At 39.4% G+C, this 13,902-nt stretch overlaps 2 protein-coding genes across 8 annotated transcripts in view; both read right to left on the reverse strand.

Annotated features, from left to right (window-relative positions):
* osmr (oncostatin M receptor) overlaps positions 1 to 4,777 on the reverse strand; it is a 51,165-nt gene extending 46,388 nt beyond the window's left edge. The window contains exons 1-8 of one of the 2 annotated variants that reach the window (XM_039620990.1): positions 4,640 to 4,777; positions 4,299 to 4,450; positions 3,876 to 4,026; positions 2,136 to 2,315; positions 1,912 to 2,041; positions 1,118 to 1,266; positions 751 to 884; positions 513 to 654 (exon numbers count right to left, since the gene is read on the reverse strand). In XM_039620990.1, the coding sequence (XP_039476924.1) occupies positions 513 to 654; positions 751 to 884; positions 1,118 to 1,266; positions 1,912 to 2,041; positions 2,136 to 2,315; positions 3,876 to 4,026; positions 4,299 to 4,450; positions 4,640 to 4,721 (1,120 nt within the window). In that variant the 5' untranslated portion in view covers positions 4,722 to 4,777. Of the gene's footprint in view, positions 1 to 512; positions 655 to 750; positions 885 to 1,117; positions 1,267 to 1,911; positions 2,042 to 2,135; positions 2,409 to 3,875; positions 4,027 to 4,298; positions 4,451 to 4,639 lie in introns of both variants that reach the window. The other variant, XM_031728022.2, reaches the window with a different exon arrangement.
* Positions 4,778 to 4,912: 135 nt separating this feature from the next.
* LOC116311026 (rho guanine nucleotide exchange factor 28-like) overlaps positions 4,913 to 13,902 on the reverse strand; it is a 43,554-nt gene continuing 34,564 nt past the window's right edge. For all 6 annotated transcript variants that reach the window (XM_039620731.1, XM_039620729.1, XM_039620730.1 and 3 more), the window contains 16 exons: positions 13,594 to 13,844; positions 13,391 to 13,516; positions 13,178 to 13,295; positions 12,559 to 12,813; positions 12,392 to 12,468; positions 12,092 to 12,270; positions 11,896 to 11,993; positions 11,567 to 11,764; positions 11,158 to 11,289; positions 10,872 to 11,005; positions 10,731 to 10,778; positions 9,527 to 9,631; positions 9,261 to 9,425; positions 8,356 to 8,607; positions 7,804 to 8,167; positions 4,913 to 6,022 (listed from right to left, as the gene is read on the reverse strand). In XM_039620731.1, the coding sequence (XP_039476665.1) occupies positions 5,832 to 6,022; positions 7,804 to 8,167; positions 8,356 to 8,607; positions 9,261 to 9,425; positions 9,527 to 9,631; positions 10,731 to 10,778; positions 10,872 to 11,005; positions 11,158 to 11,289; positions 11,567 to 11,764; positions 11,896 to 11,993; positions 12,092 to 12,270; positions 12,392 to 12,468; positions 12,559 to 12,813; positions 13,178 to 13,295; positions 13,391 to 13,516; positions 13,594 to 13,844 (2,693 nt within the window). In that variant the 3' untranslated portion in view covers positions 4,913 to 5,831. The remainder of the gene's footprint in view (positions 6,023 to 7,803; positions 8,168 to 8,355; positions 8,608 to 9,260; positions 9,426 to 9,526; positions 9,632 to 10,730; positions 10,779 to 10,871; positions 11,006 to 11,157; positions 11,290 to 11,566; positions 11,765 to 11,895; positions 11,994 to 12,091; positions 12,271 to 12,391; positions 12,469 to 12,558; positions 12,814 to 13,177; positions 13,296 to 13,390; positions 13,517 to 13,593; positions 13,845 to 13,902) is intronic.

Below are 13,902 nucleotides of genomic sequence, written 5' to 3' on the forward strand. Positions count from 1 at the left end.
GTGGTCAGTAAGAAAAGAAAAGTGTTGTATCAAAGCCTGATAGTACAAGTTATTTGGGAGTTTGTTGCTAAGCTCTTGCTTTTTACTTTACTGATCTTTAAGTATTTGTAATTTTAACAAACAGGAGAATTGGAAGAGACCTCAAACACATCCAGCACAAGTGCCAGCTTGCTTTTTTGTAAAATAATATTTGTAGTTTGATTACTCTGTAACAGGCTTAATAAATCGTTGTGCACAAAAACAATTGCAAACACAAATGTTGCATTTAAGTCTCTTTTCAAATGAACAAACCCATCACAAGGATAAGCAACACAAGAGAAAAGAAAAAATATGTTTGTATGCAGTAAAATTGCTCCTTCATGCAGCATCATTTTGCAGATAAAAGCTAAACACCGAAAATTAATTTTTGCCCTTCAATAATTTTAGTCTTTTCTCACACTTTATTGAATCTGGACTTGACCGCGATATGATATTTGTAAAACAACATTTTTTCTAATTATATTTATATTTACCTGTTGTGAAGCTTCCTTCTGCCCATTCTCCCCAGAGTCGTCCATTGACTGTGCAGCGTACTCTGACATTGTACTTAGTGTTGGGAACCAGGTGTTCCAGTTTTGCGTCGCAGAAACTGCTCATAATGTTGTTGCACCTCAGCTGTTACAGAAGTAAATGGAAAAAAAACATGCACTAAAATGTCAACTCTTCACTCAGCAGTTTGATGATTATTATTATTAACTTAAAGGAATTAACCTCCATGGTGCCGAGTGGGACTGTAGCAACCTGACAGATAAGGTTCATATGAGTCAAGCTTTCCTGCATGCTCCAGGACACTGTGGCGCCTGTCACCCCGCGGTTCACTCTCAGCGACTTCACAACAGGAAACACTAATGGCAACACACACACGAACCATGTATTTTATATCAGTGTATTTTCTGCACTGGTTGTGCAGTGAACATTCAAACAGTACAAAAACAACACCAACGCTGATTTTCACTACACAGTGTAGGTAAATTGTGAAAGCATCAAGCACAGAGCAGTTTAAATTGACGTGGACGTGTCTTTATGTCTTCAAAAACACAACTGAGAATATGTTGTATGCACAAAGATGACCCCTGACCTCTGTCAGAGATGTTGAAGCTATAACGTTCCATCTCCTCTCCTAGCTTGTCCTTCACCCACACACTGATGTTATAATCTTGCTGGTGTGGCACAGCTGGAAAAGTACACGATGACTGCTCACAGGTGAAGGGAGCCTTGTCTGAGTTTCTGTGTTTTTAACAAACAATAGAATTGGAAAAGACGTCAAACACATCCAGCACATCAGTTTACACTTTTGTGAAATAATATTTATGGTTCGATTACTTTATATTAGGCTTAATAAATCTTTTGTGGCCTATGAAATTTGTACTGATGACTTTTCATTTAAGATAATGTTAACATAAACAATTACAAACATACATGTTGCATTTTCAAATGAACAAAAACATCTGTACATTAAGTCTGACCACAAGGATAAGCAACACAAGAGAAAAGGATGCTGATGCTGTTTGTCCCTTTCTCTGGGGAAGCCAATGCATGACTACTTCCTAAGGAGACGTGACTTTGAGCTATCTGCTGTAGATACTTTTTGGGGGGGCTCCTATTTCTTTTTTGTACTCCAGTTTTCCAGTTTCCTCAAATTTGTTGGGAACACACTGCACGACATGCTCATATATGCCAGAAAACCTTATAAGACATTCAGAAAACCTCAAAAATTCTCAATAAGTGTTGCTCCTTTGAAACAAAATATAAAAATATGGCTGGTGGCTCAAAAGTTTTCCACAGTACTATATAAGTCCAACATTATGAAAATCACTGCCATCTATGCCTTACATTGTGTTACAATATAAGGTGTGTACTGCATGTGCTTACTCTATGTGGAGAGTGTAAATTTGCACGTTGCGATCAAATGGGAGTTGCTTTCTGGGTGAATTCCAGGTGCAGGTGACAGATACCATGTCAAAGGTTACACAGCTGAGGTTTCTGGGTTTCTGGGGTGGAACTACAATATACACACAAATACATATACAGTTATACATGTAAAAGTTCTGCATTAAATTAATAAAGACTACAAAAAAAGAAAGATTCAAACTTACAACTGATGTAGTTCGAGACATGAACACTCTCGCCTGTTGCATCATCGCAACTCAGTATCAAATGCTTAATTATTCCTTTTGGGATAGTGAGGTTGTTTACAGTAATAGCTTTTACTCCGCCTTCAATGCTCAAAAGACGGTATTCCTTGTTCCTGAAGGTCATTCTTTTAACATTCACACCTGTTGGGGGAATACAGCAGAACATGGCACTGCTGCCCTGCCTCAGCACACGGCTGGAGGGAAAAATTTGGCTCTTATCATTTGCTTTGACTCCTGCAAGACAAAGTAAAATTATCGTGCAGTCTGATGAAGAGCTGTTCAGTATTTCATGCAAGAAAAAGTGTTGAAAGATTTTTTTAATCCCTTGGTATGTTCTAGGGTTCTTAAAAGGGGAACAAAAATTGTATTGTTGCACCGGTGGAGACACAAAAACAAAGCGGATTCAGAAATGCTTTCTTTTCACCCATTTTCATTAAGGTGGACTAAGGCTGAGTGGCAAACTGTTCTGTGGTCTGACCAATCAAGCTCTTAGACCTTTGTTTTTTTTTTTTTTTTTGGAAATGATGAACATTGCATCCTCCAGCTTACAGAGGAGAGAGGCCATCTGATTTGTCATTAGTGCGTCGTTCATTCACCATCCTTGATGATATCGGGTTGGATTAGTGCATTAGGGCATGGGCAATTTCTTTTAACTTCATGAGTGACGTCGTACCTGAGGACTATACAGATTCTAAGAAACGTGAGGATGGTTGTTAAGAAAAAACACCAAATCGATTAGAATTTACATGACAAGAAAAACAAAAACCAAGAAGAAGAAATAAACACCTTTTGACTCAAAGTATTCTGTCAAACCTGGTAAAGGCAATGTTCTGGCATGGACACGACTTTAAGTGTTACCTGGTCACTAGTGTTGCATGATATGATTGCTGATAGAAGCAAAATGATGACACAGGATGTCACAGAGACAGAAAAACAAGCAACAAACTGCAGTAAACAGTGGGAGGGAGAACATACAGCACTTGGTGATGTGGTTCTAAACCTCAGGCAGTCATTGACTCCAAATTTTCATCCAAGAATTAACAAAAATCCATATATTTAAAATTGTGTCCAGTAATAAATGTGCCCAAATTCTTTTGAGTCATTGAAAAAGGGAAATTATATTTAAAAATTACTGTATAGTATATATAATATATATAATAGTTCATGTAAACCCTGAAGCTGAGAGCCTACATTCCAGTCACATTTTGCCTGATTAATTGTAGATAACCAATATAAATACATAATACATACATAATAAATACATCTATGAAATGTCTTTTTCAGTGAAAGCCTCACTTATTTCAACAAGACGATGCCAAACAATGTGACACATCTGCTAGACTCGCTTGGCTATTAAAAAAAAAGAAAGAAAAAAAAAACTGCCTTGAGTCCAGACTGATGACCCACAGAAACTATAACAGTAAAAAAAAGTTTCATTTTTATTACATTGTATTTTTTACTTTTTTTCCCTTATAGGTAGTAAACTAAAAAAAGAGTGTTGCAGACAACACCCCATTTCCCAACCACGTACATATTTGCATTGTATGCGTAAGATATATGTGGAAAGAGACATTTGCAATTACTGCAGATGTTGAGAAACACTTCATTCCTAAGAAAACGACAACTGTTGCTTTTCTTTTTTTTTTTACCTCATCAGTCAAACACGTAGGCTGACATTTAATGATCAGCATAACATCTCACCAGAGTTGGTTATCCAGTTGCTCCAAGGACTCTGGACAGATTGATTATAGTATCGCATTCTGACAGAGTGATCAACACACTCCAGAGGCAGATCAGAGATCCATGTCCATGTGTATTCGGCCGAACCTCCAGGGGACACGCTCACATTTGTCTAGGTTAAAAAACAGGAAATAATTGTTCATAATAACACTGCTAGGTCTTAAAAGTAGGATTACAGAATCAATTAAATGTAGCGGTAATGAAAAAAAATTAAGATTCTGTCTTTCTCTGGCAGAAAAAATACAAGTTATCTTTTACATGGAACATTCTGACTGTATTCTCTGACCATGGCGGGTAGTTAATGCGTTTCTATAAATAATTCCAAATCTAAATACAGACTTTTAAACAATATTAAAAACAGAAAACACACCTCTCAATACTCACAGTGTAAATAACGGTGTGCTGTTCAGTGCGGCTGAGCTCGATCTCATAAATGTCACCCCCGAAGCTGCTGTGTTTTACCAACCAGCTCACCACAAGAGTCTGCTTATCATTAATAGCTTTCAGAGTGATGTTTGGTTTTGGCAGATAACAGCCTGGCGTATGACAGAACAGAAGGATGTAAAGGAACACATTCAGGGTCCCAGAATGTTGGTCCTGTTTATTTAGACAATGAACAGAATCAACTTTCTGGGATTTCTTTACCTGTGATTGAGCATACGTCAAGACGACGTATTGAGAGAACTTTAAAATGATCAGAAATAACATAAAAGAACCCAACTTACCATCGTCAATGCAACATTCACCGTTTGAAAATATCAGATACAACCCGAACAGGCTGAAAAAGGATTTCCTGACATTTATCATCCTCTCATGTGAACAGTTTTTCACCGAGCACGCCAACTGAAAGCCTCATAAGTCAGCAGCAAGTGTTAGTATGAGTAGGAGTGTGAGTGTTGCATAATGTATGATCGGAAGTCAAGAGAGGAGTGTTTAAATATTAAACCAATGGTGCTTTGCTGTTTTTCACATAAGTAAGAATGCACCAAAAACAGATGTTTGCCACAACAGATTTATATATATATATCTATATTACATATATATATACACAATATGATAACACAGTTCTGATTATGAAGATTACAAGACAAAATTTCAAACAAAATCTTATAAACGTTGACAGTGCATGAAGCAATTTTTAAGCAATAAATTATCTGAAATTTCATGGAACAGGGAAAAAAAAAAAAATACACCCACTCTTTACAGACATTAATTACAGCATCGGACAGCAATATATTTTTGGCACTTAAGTGAGAAAACAATTCAACATATTGTGCATAGGTAGCCGCTCCGAAAAACTATACATGTATTTCATATTTATACACAATATAAGTCTATTTTTATTTCTCGTAGAGGCCCACAATCCTTTATAAATATCATTAAAGATCACTTGGAGAAATAATCTATATATAGTTTAAAAAAGGGGTTGATTGGCTTCTCATATATTCTTATTTCATTTTAAGTGCTCAAGAGGTAAATTACATCAATTTGAATCTGTCCTGACTTTCTTGTATTTGAAGTCAAAACGTTTGTAGCACAAAGGTACCTTTGTCATCAAACAAAGTGCAACAGATACTTAAAAGATTTGTGGTAGAAGTAAAAACACACGAAGTACAAATATAAAAGCTGATTTACAAAGAGCTTGTTTGTGAAAAGGCACAATGGTTTGATCACACAGGAGGAGAATGGTTAAAGTTCACAACATACAATGATAAAGGCACATACTGTACAGTCTGTTTATACTTTCTCCCTGCAATCACCTCTATATTTGATCTCTCCGATTTTAAAAGATGAACATAAATCCATCATATTTACATGGACACATATGCACACATACACATTTAAGCAACAGACATATTATCGTTTGTTCAGTATACAACTGGTGGCCTATATTGTTTATTTTTCTCTCGTGGACCTTTAGAGGTAAACAATGTTCTCCTCAACTCCCTCATCCTTATTCTGCCCTTCGAGAGAGAGGTACGCCTGAGGGGGGAGGAGAGGGTTAAGAGAATGAGAGGAAGAGAAGCCGTCCTCATACAGTCTATGGCCTGTGACCTCTGACCTCCACGGATCCGGGGATTGTTTGTCCACCACTGGTCTGAAGTTTGCTGAAAAAAGAACAACACAAACTGTCAAGTCAAGCCAAGCCAACTTTATTTATAAAGCCCTTTAAAAACAGCAACCACTGACCAAAGTTTTGGTCGGTTTTGTATTATTTAAACAATTTAAATAATACAAAAAAAAGAAAAATATATATATCTGCAAATAAAAATTACTAAACAAAATGAGGGCATCAGCATGATACAAGATACGTCAGTAAAAACAGTAGAAATAAAATAAAATAACAAAAATTAAATTAAAATTAAATCAAATAAAAATCTCAAACTGGGTCAAATGCCCAACAAAAGAGGTGCTTTGTTTGGCAAAACAAGTTAGTTAGTGGGGGAACCTAAGAGCAGATTTAAATATTAAGATTGAGGAGGTCTATCTACTCTAGCTCCCAACTCCACAAGTTGGGGGAGCTGCTACAAAAAAGCCCTGTCCCCTCTGAGCAGCTGTTGTGTCCTCGGCACATCCAAGAGCAGTTGGTGAGCTGATCTGAGTGACCGGGAAGGGGAGTGCAAGTGCAGCAGCTCAGAGAGGTCAGCTGGGGCAAGGCCATTTAAGCACTTAAAAACAACAAATAAAAGAATTTTAAAATGTTCTCTAAAATGGGCCGGCAGCCAGTGCAGTGAGGATAAAGCAGGAGTAATATGCTCTCTCTTCCCTGTTTCCGTTAAAAGTCGTGCTGGAGCATTTTGCACCAGCTTAAGAGGGGACAGAGAGGACTTACTGACACAAACATAATGAAGGCATGGATTACTGTTTCAAAGTGATCTTTTGACAGAATGGTTTTCATTTTAATCAGCTGTCTCGGCTGAAAGAAGCTGGATTTTCCCAGTGCACTGATCTGATTGTCCATCCTAAAACCCAAGTCTGTGCCAACGGGCTTAAGTCGATAGCAAAAAGCCCACCAGTGATACAAGGCCCAAACACAACTTCTCTCTTATTCTCATGAAAATTTAGGAAGTTTAGCGCCATCTACTCACTTGATTCCTCAAGGCACTTAGCTGGTTGTATGGAGTAGACATCCTTCCGTTTTAGGGGTACATAAATCTGAATATCATCTGCATAACAATTGAAAGCAATATTGTGCTTTCTAAAAATAGAACCAAGGAGTAGCAGATACAAGGAAAATAGCAGAGGCCCAAGTATCAAGCCCTGCGGAACCCCACAAGACAAAGAAGCAGAGGAAGATCTGAAATCAAGTTCTAACACAAAACGCTCTTTGAGAAATGTGGGAATCAATATTTAAAATACTAATCCACTGTGTCAAAAGCAGCTGTTAAGCTTTTTGGCATTCACATCTGACAGGCATGAGTTGTGTCATTTAGCCAGGGCTCAGATTTAGTTTTGGGGTCTCTGCTTTTTAAGGCCACAGCATCATCCAGGAGCTGAGCTTCTCTGTATCTAAAGACACAGACTTAGGAATTCCAGAGTTCTGATTGAAATAAGCAGAGAAACAATATGACAGCGCCTCGCAGGAGCATGAGGTTTAATAGAGCTACAGAGCAAGGCAATGTCAAATTAAACAAGCTTGTGATCTGAAAATACAGTGCCACAGATCATCCAGGTTGAAACAGAGAAAACGTAAAATAAAATAGGGTCCAGTGTGTGTCCAAGTCCCTGTGTGGGTCCAGACACCCACTGTATGAAGTCAAAAGAATAACTTTCAACTGTCAAGATAAAGATGTTGTTTTTGAGGGCTGGAAAAAGCACAATATGTACAATACTGATTTAAAACAGCATGCACTTTCTACCATATTTTGTATATAGTAAGTAGTCTTACAAGTGTTGGTCTCCTGTGATTGTGCAGTGATCCTGCTGCCAAAGGGGTGGATAGAGTCATTCAGGGCCTGGGGACAGGCATGATTGTTACTGTAGCTCGGATATGTCAGGCCATCCAGCGGCTGTTTGCTGTGTGTCTGGCTCAGCAGGGTGTTGAGGCTGTTGTAGAGGCTGGCACTGAGGCCGAGGTTGGTCGAGTAGGTGGAACTGTGCAGGGGGTCTTCGTGGTTTTTTCTTGGCATGGAGAGAAGATGCTGGTGCTGGTTGGTGAGGTGGTTCTGTTGGAGTGAGGTGAGCAAAGCTGCCTCATTCTTGTACACTGAACAGTTGCCATCCAGGCTGCCTGAGCGGCTGTGGGTAGACCCCTGGGACATCAAAATGACATGAAATCAAAGGAGAGGTGACAAATTAATTTTGGCTTTATTTTTTCTATTGTTCCTAGTTTTGTTTTCATTTATTTATGTATTTACCTATTTTGTTACTTGAATCTTTCTGTACTTTTATCCCCTGCATTAATGCACTTTCCCATATCACCTCCCTTTTCCTCAATTACCTTGTATTCACCCAGTGGAATCATAACAGGCAGGCTGCTCTGGCGGCTATGTCTCCAGCTCTGGAGCAGTCTCTGTTGCGCTTCGATCTTCTCCTTCTCCCTCTCCACACTCCTCTGACCCTCCCTCAGTCTGTCCAGATTTTGCTGGTACTCCAGCAGCTGGGCCTCCAGCTCCTCGCGCTCACAGCGCAGCCGCTCAGCTTCCAGAAGACACTGCTGCTCCCGCTGCTCCAGCAAAGTCTCCTGTTCACTCTGTAAGCATGCCAGGCTTATTATTCTACTGTTGTAACAGACCTCATACATTGTTTAGGTCTAAAGATTAATACTATATTTGAAACTAAAGCACTTTACCCACAACTTGGGTTTCAAGTTGCAGTTCTGAAAGCAGGTAACAGCCTTTGTGACCAGTTCTGTATTAGCACTTATATAACCATTGGCAACAGCAGCACAGGAAATTGAAAAAGATAACAGAAAATGGCAGATGCACATGCAGGAACACATGCAGGTATGAAAATAAGATTACAACACTTGTTTAAAAATATCTTATCTGGAAAAAGAAATTCACAGGTCACACATTTTGCTGGTATATGACATGTTTCCTGTTTTTGTAATGTATTTTATGTCAGGGTAATGTATTTTATTTATCAAGATTCTAGTGTCTCATCTAGCACTGCAGTTTGCTTTTGTTTGCTTTAATTAAATGTGATCTATTTATAACCTGGTAAAGATCAAAGAAAAGGGCGTAGACCAATGATTGTTTTCTATAGTCATTGGCATAGACTCATAACTAAACCAAGCTTTTTTGTGCCACACCAAACTATTATGAAACAAAGACAGAGAGACCGGAAAGACAAGTGACTGAGAAACATAAAATCAGTTTTAAAGAACACGAGCATGAAGCTAACCTGTTGTTTCTCTCTGGCCAGACACTCTTTGTCCCAACGTTGTTGCTCTTGTTTCAGCTTCACCTGGAGTTTCTGCACCTCATGCACCTCTTCTTTCTTCCTCTCTAAACCCTTCTTTTCCACTTCCTCTTTTTTCTTCTCAATACTCCTCTGCTTCTCCTGCTCCTGGACAACAATATATGTGTTGACATAACTCTAAAATCTCAGCTTCCTCAAAACGTGTAAGGTTTTACATTGAGAAAATGTTTTCAGTGGGTGACTGATACCAGGCTGCTTTGAAGGGAGGCGAAGGTTCGGAGCTGAGGTCCTTCTCCCTCCTGAAGAAGGAGCTGGTGGACTTCATAGCAGCTGTCCTGGAGGGTCACAGCTGCCTGCAAACATAAGGAGACAACTGATCACGCTCCAGTTACTAAATGTAACATAAGCATCATCATACAGTCCTGATCAAAAGTTTAAGACCACTTAAAAAAATGGCAAAAAATCATATTTTGCATGGTTGGATCTTAACAAAGTTCCAAGTAGAGCTTCAACATGCAAAAAGAAGAAATGGGCGTGAGACAAAGCATTTTTATGAGCATGCAATTTATTAAAAAGAACGCTTAAACTCAAACAGGTTTTACAGCTGTTCAAAAGTTTAGGACCACGCCTCTACCTCAGATGCCATCTGATGGTTATGGAGCTGGAGTTGGCACCAGGAATGGGCTTAATTTCGAGGATTGTCCAGTGTCTTGACGGACACCCAATTGGATCCTCCGGCTCAGTGCTGGTGAAATTTTTTTTGGGTCTTCCACTTGACTTTTTTGTTCCATAACCCTCATTTAAAAAATTACAAATGATTGTCTTACTCCGTCCCACCTCAGTAGCAAAGGGAACCTTTTTTGCCTTTGCAAACAAACGTCATGACAGTGTGACTACCTGGCAGAAAATGACAATGAATCCCCATTTTTGCGCAGATTTGGCCTTTAAAAGTCATGCGGTCCTAAAACTTTGATCCGCTGTAAAACAGCCTGTTTCAGTTTAAGCATTGTTTTCAATAAATTGCATGCTCAAAAAAGTGTTTTGTCTCACTCTCATTTCTTCTTATTGTATGGTCAAGCTCGACTTGGAACCTTGCTAAGATCCAACCATGCAAAATGTGATTTTTTTGCAATTTTTCAAGTGGTCTTAAACTTTTGATTGGGACTGCATTAAGGCTTTATTAGATGCACAGTCTTTGAAATCCCTTATCTATATCTACAACCTTTTAAATATCTCTTTATTTTAGAGTCTGAAAATGTAAGTTATGGCAGATTATATATTCACTATTTAGCAAAAGAAAACAGTAAAAGTTCCTGAGAGATTTATTTCTGTCTGAGTTAACATAAAAACAGTTGTGTGTGTTATAAGTATTTCAGCTGAACTGTTTTATTCTTATATCACATAAAACATACAGTCTTTCAATCAATTAGGTAAAATATTTGTTCTTCTCACCTGTAGACTGTATAGAAGTTGGGTCAGGCTCTGGACACTCTCTGCCACCTACAGAAAACAATGGGTCAGGGTACAGTGAAACAGTAATGTATATTAATCCATCAACAAACACTGTTCATGGGGGGACTAAAGAGGTTGAACCTTCACCAGTGTCCCTTTGTTCTCTCCTTTTCTCAGCTCAACAGCGGAGCTCCACAACGAATTGTCCATCCCGGCTAATTCACTGTCAGATCCAAGAGAGGTGGAGCTCATACTTAGCGTGCTCAGATAATCCGCTGTAGGGACAAGGGAAGGAGATGTGACAGCTTGCATATATGCAATGTGGTCAAGAAATTACAGTAGACATTACAGTAGAAACTGATACATCAGCTGCAGCGTGACACATATCCCAGAAAATGTAATGCTGCAGTGTCTGCCAGTGACTCACGCTCCGAGGGAGACTCCTGAATGCTGCTGCCGTGGCTGTTATAACTGCAGCACTCAGGGCCTCGGACAGGAGAGCTCTGACTCTGACCAGTGATGCCATCACGAGCCTGGAGAATGGTGATCAGGTTTTCAGCTAGAGAAAAGGCAAATTTTGGTAAAAAATGAATGCTTTGCAACACTTTTATTTCACTTTATTTGTTGTTTCCTACATTAGCGTGCGATATGTAGACTTTTTTATAATTTTTTCAAGTTTGTAATACTACTTAATATACTTGTTAAAACAAATATTTTGGTTATAAGAAATAAACTAAACTTATATTGCAACATTAAAATATTATTTCCCAAGAACACTTCTTTACTTAGAATGCCCTCCAAAATCAATAATTGCAGCCACACTGGACCTTTTATACCTTCTCTGAGTGCAGCTGTGAGCAGTGAGGAGGCCTGTCTTGGTGTCTCACTGTCGGTGTACGGTACTGGTTGTACCAGCAGGTGGCGATGTGGTACAGGTTCTGGTGACTGGAGGGTTAATTCTGTAAGCTCAGCATAAAGCTGTAACTTCTCCTCCAGGCTGTTGCAGATTCGTTGGTCCTGACCCAACAGCGTTTCTACACAAAATGAACGAAAAGATTACGAGGAATGGGCCTTGTTATGCTTCATAACTGCACAAACTCTTTGTGATATGAACAAATAAACCCTAAAGTAATCTTCTGGCCTCAAACACACTTTCCTTTTTTACCTTGAAACTTGGTGATCTTCTGAATTCTCATTTCTGCAGCTTGCCTGGCTTCCTCGGTCTCAGCACTTCGCTCATCTTCCTCCTCTTCCTCAGGACAGCTAGTAATTTGTAATCATTAACACACATTAACCGGACCTACACACGGCGTCTAAGCTGCACAAATACTCTGTGCACAAACACATGTGCTTACACGTACCTCTCTACAGCTTGTCGGATGTGTCTCATCCATGCATTCCTCTCCTCTCTGCTGGTGGTATGAACTTCATACATCTCTGGCCCCGCTGAGGATGCAGAGATGAGAAACATCCCTCTCTCTTCATTGGCAACTTCTCTGACGATGAGCTTTTGTAGAGGGATTACTGGAGGCTTCTGGTCCTGTAGGTTGAACCAGATTGGTTAATTGACAGAGAAACATGGACAGACAGTTGAATGTAGTTTCTTTAATTTAAAGGATTTCCTTTTTTTTTTTTTTTTAGGGGGAGGGGTTGATGTTTACCACAGCAGCAAATATGAAGCGCTGATCTTTCTCTTGCAGGAAAACTAGAATGTCAGTGAGCAAAAGAGCCAACGTATCTGAAAAGAGAAGTGAGGACACAAATAGTTTGATTGTCTAAAACCTAAATAAACAACACATCATAGAGCCCGATATGATTTCATATCCACCTTTCAGACGTCCTGTGGCTGTTTTCCAGTAGACCAGCCCTTTGTGCTGCAGATCCCTATGTTTGCTGTGCAGGTCCTGTTTGCGAAACACCTTGCCATTCTTGAGCTTGGCAAAGCTTTTGTTCTCCAGCCGGGCCAGCACTTCCTGAAGCTCCTGAAACTTCTCATATTTATTTACAGTCAGGTCCACTGCTGCAACAACATCACGGATCTGAGCCAGGGCAGTTGACAGGTCAGAGTGTTCTACACTTCCCTCTACGAACAGAAACAATAGCCAGAGGTCATATGAATAATCCATTTTGCAAAACAGCTTTTCAATAATGCTGACAGTTGGTTACAATATTTGGTAAATGGCAGCTTTTTGTTACGATCTCTTAACTGATAACAGACAAATAAGCAGCATTAAAATGTATTAAAAAAGAGTTCCGCTTTAGGTCTTTATATCAATAATTTTTTAAGAAGTGGTCTAAAATGCTAAACTTTTAGGCCAACATTTTGTTATGCAATCACTAAAACTTCCTCTTGCGTTTCGTTTGTTCTTCTGCTTTCAACAAATATGCGACAGACTTAACATTTGCATATCTGCAGTTTTGCACAAGTCACAGCAGAGTAGACCCACCCTTGGTATACTGTAATATCCTCTCCAGCAGCACTGGGTACTTGGTGATGCGCTGAGTTACAAGCAGGATAAATTCTGGGACCTCTCTTCGTCTGACCAGAGAGTTATTGCTCTGTTGCTGTGAGAGACAAAGAATTTTAGCTGCTCAAAATATTTAACTGTAATATAACTAATTTTTTTTTAAAAACTGTGGATCTGGATTCAGGGGCTTACCCTGACAAAGTTTTGAAGTTTCTTGTTCTGTTGCTGTAGCTCTTTGAAGACATTGACAGCCTCGATGTGGTGACTGCAGAACTCTCCATACAAGTTTTTCATCTTCTCAGCATTTTCATCTGAGAACTGAGAGAGACCTTCAGATGCTGAGCACAGATGTCCATCTGAGTATATTTATTTTTCCTAACTAAATATCAACTAACCTGCTGAAGCAGGATATCTCCAATCCTGTAGATGATGTAATTTTGGGAGTTCTCTGTTTGGGTTTCAGCCTGTCTGCGTTCCTGCAGAGCTCTGAAGAGGTTCCTGTGGAAGAGCAGCAGGGGATCCAAACAGGGGAAAATCCGGGCCACACACTCCCAATCCAGCTGCAGCTCGTCCAGCATGCCTCTCCTGAACACCTCCGACATGACCGTCAGGGTCTGGATATGGTGCAGCTCGGTCTGCATCAGCTCTGAAAGAGGACAGCCAAACTGGGTAACGGATACTGAAATATCTGGCAGTGTTTATGT

This window comes from Oreochromis aureus, linkage group 12 (genome assembly GCF_013358895.1).
Source record: "Oreochromis aureus strain Israel breed Guangdong linkage group 12, ZZ_aureus, whole genome shotgun sequence".
NCBI classification, from domain to species: Eukaryota; Metazoa; Chordata; class Actinopteri; order Cichliformes; family Cichlidae; genus Oreochromis; species Oreochromis aureus.